Consider the following 7421-nt stretch of genomic DNA (forward strand, 5'->3'; position numbering starts at 1 on the left):
CCAAAAAAAAAAAAAACTCTTTAACCTGTAATCCCAGCACTTTGAGAGGCCAAGGTAAGAGGTTCACTTGAGGCCAGGAGTTTGAGACCAGCCTTGGCAATATAGCAAGACCCTGTCTCTATTTGTAAAAATAAAAAAAAACAAACAAAAAAAAAACCCTTTGGGAGGACATGAGAGTAGGTGCACGTGCTCATTCTGGCATCAAAACGAGATGTAGATGTTATTACCTTATTTTGCAGATGAGAAAGTTGAAGGTCAGAGAGGTGAAATAGCTTATCTAAGGACACAGCTTATAGGTAACAGAGTTGGGGCTGGCCCTAAGACAGTGCTCTTAGAGAACAAGGATCCTGATTGAAGATCAGGACGCAGGTGTCCCAGAATCACAGCATCCTCATATTAGCAGGGCCTTTAGAGAACAGTTGGTCCAACCCCCTCATTTTATGGGTGAGAAAAAGGAGGCTCGGAATGGAGAAGGGATTCTCCCAGAGTCATGCAGCAAGTTTGTGCAAAACCGTGATGAGAAATGCTCCGTGCTACACCAACCCTTTCTGTGACATTCATTCAGTTGTTGACTCAGCAAACATTTATTGAGCACCAACTGTGTGCCAGATCCTGTGCTATGCCAGGAAATGCAGACATGAGTAAAATTTGGTCCTTTTTTAAATTTCTTTTTTGAGACACAGTTTCACTCAGTTGCCCAGGCTGGAGTGCAGTGGCAAAATCTTGGGTCACTGCAACCTCCACCTCCCGTGTTCAAGTGATTCTCCTGCCTCAGCTTCCTGAGTAGCTGGGATTACAGGTGCCCACCACCATGCTTGGCTAATTTTTGTATTTTTATTTATTTATTTATTTGAGTCTCTCTCCGTCGCCTAGGCTGGACTGCAGTGGCACAATCTCGGCTCACTGAAACCTCTGCCTTCTGGGTTCAAGCAATTCTCCTGCTTCAGCCTTCTGAGTAGCTGTGATTACAGGCATGCCACCACCCCCAGCTATTATTTGTATTTTTAGTAGAGACGGAGTTTCACCATGTTGGCCAGGCTGGTCTCAAACTCCTGACTTCAGGGTGATTCGCCCGCCTAGATCTCCCAAAGTGCTGGGATTACAGGTATGAGCCACTATGTCCAGCCATAAAATTTGGTACTTGCCTGTAAGGAGCCTTCGTCCTGCTTCCTGCTGGCTGCCAGGCCTCCTTGCTGGAGGTGCAAAGGAGGAGAACAATAATAACAGTTAACATTGGTTGAGTGCTTGCTTCATGCCAAGCACTGTGTGAATTATTTTTCGTGTATTAGTGCATTTCATTTTCCCAGTGAGCCTATGAGGCAGGTCTTGGTAATAGGCCCACTTCACAGCTGAGGAACCTCAGGCAAGCAGAGGCTGGGATGCACAACCAGGCAGCTCCAGAGTCGGAGCTTTAACCACCACCCTGAAATGAGGACTGCCATGAGGGAGGGGGCGAAGGAGAAGCGCACGCGTCGGTGGGAGGGTGAGCTGAGGGAAAGGGGCCGACCAACCTGATCTGCCTCCCTCCTCCTTTAGTGTTCGGTGGGCCCCTCCTCTGATAAGGCCTTGACCTTCATGAAGGACCATTTCCTGATGGATGAGCAGGTGGTGGGGACGCCCCTGCTGGTGAAATCTGGTGTGGAGTATACACGGCTTGCAGTGGAGACAGCCCAGGGCCTTGATGGGCGCAGCCATCTTGTCATGTACCTGGGAACCAGTGAGTAAAGAGTTCCGGGACATCCCCCAGAGGACTAGAGCAGAGGCTGCCCCCAGGTTGAGGAGGGAAACCCTTGAGTTCATTCATTTATTCATTCAACAGCTGTTTACTGGGCACCTGCTATGTGCCTGGCATTCTTCTAGGTTTTGGAAATACAGCAGAGGAGCAAAACAGTCCACTCCCTACCCTTCCTGAGCTTTGTGTGGTGGGGGAGGCAGACAGGGAGGTCTTTGGTGGCCTTATCAAGAGCTGTGTGTCTTAGGGGGGAAGCTATGTTAGAGGAATTTTGAAAGGTGAGTGGGTGGAGGGGAGCTGGAAACCGCATTGTAGAGATCACTCCTTCAGGAAACTCAGCTGTGAGGGGAGAGAGGAAGGAGATGGTGGCGGGAGCAGGGAGTGGGGCCCAGCTGGGGTTCTTGGTTTTGTTTTTCCCCCTCCTTGCCCCCAGGGTTCTTGTTTTATAGACAGGAAGGACTAAGCATCTAGTAGACAGGGGGATGGCAAAGAGATGGGTAGAAGAAGGGATACATGGCAGGTAAATTTGTGGAGGGAGCAGGCGGCCAGAGTCCAGGACACATGTGGAGCTGAGCAGCTGTGGGTGGCGGGGAGACAGCACCTGAGCTGGGCTGGGAGTGAAGTTGTAGCAGCGTGGTGTGACTTGGTGGGTGTGCAGGTTCAGGGGGCAGAAGCCAAGGGAGCTCTTATTTGAAGACTTTTGTGTTCTCTATGTAGGTGGAGGACACAAGGTCATGATCTGGGAGTGAGGGGGCAGGAAAGGTGGGAAGTTTGAGGAGAGAGGGGTAGATTCAAATAGCCATTGTGGGCTGGGTGCAGTGGCTCATGCCTGTCATCCCAGCACTTTGGGAGGCCGAGGCAGGTGGATCACCTGAGGTCAGGAGTTCGAGACCAGCGTGGCTAACATGGTGAAACCCCGTCTCTACTAAAATACAAAAAAATTAGCCATGTGTAGTGGCACGCACCTGTAATCCCAGCTACTCGGGAGGTTGAGGCAGGAGAATCACTTGAACCCGGGAGGCAGAGGTTGCAATAAGCCAAGATTGTGCCACTGCCTTCCAGCCTGGGCGACAAGAGTGAAACTCTGTCTAAAAAAAACCCAAAAAACAAAGTAGCCATTGTGGAAAGGGGGAGAGGGAGTCAGCAGGGAATGCTGCAAGACTGCCCAGGCCGACTGCTCAGGCAGGGCCTGGCTGAGGATAACCTTGAGGGTCAGTGGAAGAAATCTGCCAAGCTCATTTATTCCTTCAGGCCATATTACTAGGCACTGTATCAGCTGTGCATGTATTGAGTATACAGCAGAGAACAAAACAGTCAAAAATCTCAGTCTGTGGAGTGGATGGAGACAGACAATAGCATCCTTAATAAGTAAATTACGTGGCACATCATGAGATTTGAGTCATGTAGAGGTGTGTGCAGGGGAATCAGGGATGCCAGGTAAGGAGGTTGCACCTGTTAAAAGGGTGGCCAGGTAGACCTCCCTGAGGTGCTTGATGAAAGTGAAGGAGGCAGGTGATGTGATTTTCTACAGAAGCACCCAGCCGCCCACTGTTTCATGCCTATGGAGAAATAGTTGGGTTTCTCCAGGGATAAAGTTTTGTCAGGGAGTTGCAAAGGAAGGACAGGGGTCCAAGGGATTTTAGCCATTTACAAGAGACTGCCATCTCCATGGCAGAGAGGAAGGTGAACGGTCTGGTTGGCCCGTGCCCAGTACACATCACCCTCAGAAGGCGCTTTCTTACAGCTGGGGAGGCCCACTGAAGTTGGGAAGGGATCTGTGGATGAGGTGAGATGACTTCTGCTCTCTCTGTCTCCCCATAGCCACAGGGTCGCTCCACAAGGCTGTGGTGAGTGGGGACAGCGGTGCTCATCTGGTGGAAGAGATTCAGCTGTTCCCTGACCCCGAACCTGTTCGTAACCTGCAGCTGGCCCCCACCCAGGTGGGAAGGGACCTGACTATCAGATGGCCTTCCAGTGGGGCTGGCCCTGGGGGCCTGTTGGGCTGGCTCCCTGGGCCTGCACCGGCGTGCTGGGACTTTACTAGATGTGGCTGGGGCTCCCTGACAATCTCCATCTCTCCTCCAGGGTGCAGTGTTTGTAGGCTTCTCAGGAGGTGTCTGGAGGGTGCCCCGAGCCAACTGTAGCGTCTATGAGAGCTGTGTGGACTGTGTCCTTGCCCGGGATCCCCACTGTGCCTGGGACCCTGAGTCTCGAACCTGTTGCTTCCTGTCTGCCCCTACCCTGTGAGTGCCAGTCCTGGATGGTGGCCTGGATGGCCAGCCAGGACCCTTCTCAGCCAGCTTCTGCTACTGTTCTTCCTCTGTCCAGGGGCTACTGACACATTCACTCCAAGAGTCCTCCCATCCTGCAGTGGGTTTCTCCAGGGATGGAGGTTCCGGGCAGTTTTGAAGCTGCTCTAACCATCCCGGGTTCCTCTCCTCTCTGTTCCTAGTCTCCCCTGGCCTACCTTCTTCCCTACTGCACTTCCTGCCTTCCTCCTTCCTCTTCCCACTTTTAGCTCTTTCGAGGGATAATTTTTGCTTTCTCTGCTCTCTTAGGAACTCCTGGAAGCAGGACATGGAGCGGGGGAACCCAGAGTGGGCATGTGCCAGTGGCCCCATGAGCAGGAGCCTTCGGCCTCAGAGCCGCCCGCAAATCAGTAAGTGCAGGACCTCTCACCAGGGGAGGTGCAAAGGCTCTGGAAGACTTTTGGGCAGGGGTGGGCCTTCCTGCTCCAATTTCCTCCCCCAGCACCTGCCTGCCTTGAGATCTGAACACCCGAGTTGGGATGGATTTGGGTCCTGGCTATAGGGAAGAGGGACAGGAATTCTGAGCTGGAGGCCGAGCTGGGATTCAGGATTGAGGTTGCAGTTGATTTTGGTGTCAGAGTTGGAGTAAAGTGGACTGGGGCTTAGTTTGGGGTCCAGACTGGAAATTAAGGAGGAGTGAAATTTGATTTTGGAAGTTGAAATAGAAGTTGGAGATAAGAGTTAGGGTTCAGGCTGGCCGGGCGCGCTGGCTCACGCCTGTAATCCCAGTGCTTTGGGAGGCTGAGGCGGTACTCTCTTCTACCATTGTTTGAGCTCATGAGTTTGAGACCAGCCTGGCAACATGGTAAAACCCCATCTCTACAAAAATTAACCAGACGTGGAGAGACATACCTGTAGTCACAGCTACTCGGGAGGCTGGGGTGGAAGGATGGCTTGAGCCCAGGAGGCAGAGGTTGCAGTGAGCTGGGATTGCGCCACTGCACCCCAACCTGGGCAATAGAGCCAGACCCTGCCTCAGAAAAATAAAAGGGCTGGGGTCCAAAGATAGGTTAGAGACTCCCTCCTGTCTCCGTCCTTCATCCCTCCCTTAACCTTTTGCTCCTTTTCTTCTATAGTTAAAGAAGTTCTGGCTGTCCCCAACTCCTTCCTGGAGCTCCCATGCCCCCACCTGTCAGCCTTGGCCTCTTACTACTGGAGTCATGGCCCAGCAGCAGTCCCAGAAGCCTCTTCCACTGTCTACAATGGCTCCCTCTTGCTGATAGTGCAGGATGGAGTTGGAGGTCTCTACCAGTGCTGGGCAACTGAGAATGGCTTTTCATACCCTGTGGTCTCCTACTGGGTGGACAGCCAGGACCAGTCCCTGGCCCTGGATCCTGAACTGGCAGGCATCCCCCGGGAGCACGTGGAGGTCCCGTTGACCAGGGTCAGTGGTGGGACCGCCCTGGCTGCCCAGCGGTCCTACTGGCCCCACTTTGTCACTGTCACTGTCCTCCTCGCCTTAGTGCTTTCAGGAGCCCTCATCATCCTCCTGGCCTCCCCACTGGGAGCACTCCGGGCTCGGGGCAAGGTTCAGGGCTGCGAGACCCTGCCCCCTGGGGAGAAGGCCCCATTGAGCAGAGAGCAACACCTCCAGTCCCCCAAGGAATGCAGGACCTCTGCCAGTGATGTGGACGCTGACAACTGCCTAGGCACTGAGGTGGCTTAAACTCTAGGCACAGGCTGGGGCTGCAGGGCAGGCACCTGGCCATGCTGGCTGGGTGGCCCCAGCACAGCCTTGACTAGGATGAGAGCAGCACAAAAGACCACCTTTCTCCCCTGAGAGGAGCTTCTGCTACTCTGCATCACCGATGGCACTCAGCAGGGTGATGCGAAGCAGTCTGCCTCCCCTATGGGACTCCCTTCTACCAAGCACACAAGCTCTCTAACAGGGTGGGGGCTACCCCCAGACCTGCTCCTGCGCTGATATTGAAGAACCTGGAGAGGATCCTTCAGTTCTGGCCATTCCAGGGACCCTCCAGAAACACAGTGTTCCAAGAGACCCTAAAAAACCTGCCTGTCCCAGGACACTATGGTAATGAACACCAAACATCTAAACAACCATATGCTAACATGCCGCTCCTGGAAACTCCACTCTGAAGTTGCCACTTTGAACACCAACACTCCCCTCTCCCAGGGTCGCGCAGGGATCTGCTCCCTCCTGCTTCCCTTATCAGACATGCACCACTGACTCCCAGGAAGTCTTTCCTGAAGTCTGACCACCTTCCTTCTTGCTTCAGTTGGGGCAGACTGTGATCCCTTCTGCCCTGGGAGAATGGTAGGGGTAATCTGAGCCTTGTTCACTCCTTTACCCTAGCTGACCCCTTGACCTCTCCCCCTCCCTTTTCTTTTGTTTTGGGATTCAGAAAACTGCTTGTCAGAGACTGTTTATTTTTTATTAAAAAGACAAAGCTTATGTATGATGGGCGATGTGTTTGTTGGAGCAGAGGGCTCTGGCAGAGAATTGCTGGGATGTCAAGGGAGCAAGCAGTCCAAGCATATCAGTTGGGAGGAGGCCTAGGTTTGTGGGGTGATTGTTCTCTCCGACTTCAGACTACCTCCTCTGCCCTGCCAGCTCCGCACCCAGAACCAGCCCACAGCTCTTTCCTCCACTCTGAGCATTGCTGGAGGGTGCCGCAAACTTTGCCTTTTGGGCCAACCGCAGGTTGATGTTGACCAGGCTCAGCTTGTATCCGTCTGCTAGACAGGCAATACCTCATCCATCACTAACTCCCCTGTTGCGGCCCCCACAGTTGCTGTCCACAGCTCTCCCACACTTCTCGTGACTCCAACTCAGCCCTGCTTCCCCACTGCAGCAGTTGGCTTCAACTGTTGGTAGATGAATTTATAGAAAGGCTGTGCATCCACCCCCATCCTGGCCACATCCTTCTCAATATCTGATAATGCTCCATACACCTCCACACCACCTTCCTCCTCTCCCCTCTGTCACAAAGGCACAGGTCCCTCTTCCACCAAGGCTAACCAGCACATCTCTCAGCCCATCACTGCTAGGGATCTGTTCTCTAACCATCCGACCTCCAGCATCCCCACTCGCTTTACCCACTTCCTCATCTTTCATCTCTCCTCTCCCACCTACAGGTGTGTTCAGGCGTTCTCTACATTAAAAAAACAACAAAACACAAATCTTTCCCCAAACTCTATCCATTCACGTCACCCCCACTCAGTCTTTCTTTCCTGGTACCACCAAACATGGGAGCAGTTCCATTCTGGCTGCCCCCACCTCCCTCCAGTGTCACCTGAGCTCTCTTCAATCCCCTGAGGTCTGGCTGCTTTCCCCACCTTTCTGCTAAATGGCTCTCTCAAAGACTACCCACAAACCCATAATGCCAAATTTGACATCGGTGTCTGTGTACCCCTCACAC

The 7421-nt window shown here is 53.0% G+C and overlaps 1 protein-coding gene across 3 annotated transcripts in view; it reads left to right on the forward strand.

Moving 5' to 3' along the window:
• Positions 1-6461, forward strand: part of SEMA4A (sema domain, immunoglobulin domain (Ig), transmembrane domain (TM) and short cytoplasmic domain, (semaphorin) 4A) — a 40153-nt gene extending 33692 nt beyond the window's left edge. For all 3 annotated transcript variants that reach the window (XM_011992736.1, XM_011992735.1, XM_011992738.1), the window contains 5 exons: positions 1537-1717; positions 3554-3672; positions 3818-3975; positions 4291-4391; positions 5118-6461. In XM_011992736.1, the coding sequence (XP_011848126.1) occupies positions 1537-1717; positions 3554-3672; positions 3818-3975; positions 4291-4391; positions 5118-5707 (1149 nt within the window). In that variant the 3' untranslated portion in view covers positions 5708-6461. The remainder of the gene's footprint in view (positions 1-1536; positions 1718-3553; positions 3673-3817; positions 3976-4290; positions 4392-5117) is intronic.
• Positions 6462-7421: the final 960 nt, after the last annotated feature.

The sequence above is a fragment of the Mandrillus leucophaeus genome, unplaced genomic scaffold (genome assembly GCF_000951045.1).
Source record: "Mandrillus leucophaeus isolate KB7577 unplaced genomic scaffold, Mleu.le_1.0 Scaffold418, whole genome shotgun sequence".
NCBI lineage: Eukaryota > Metazoa > Chordata > Mammalia > Primates > Cercopithecidae > Mandrillus > Mandrillus leucophaeus.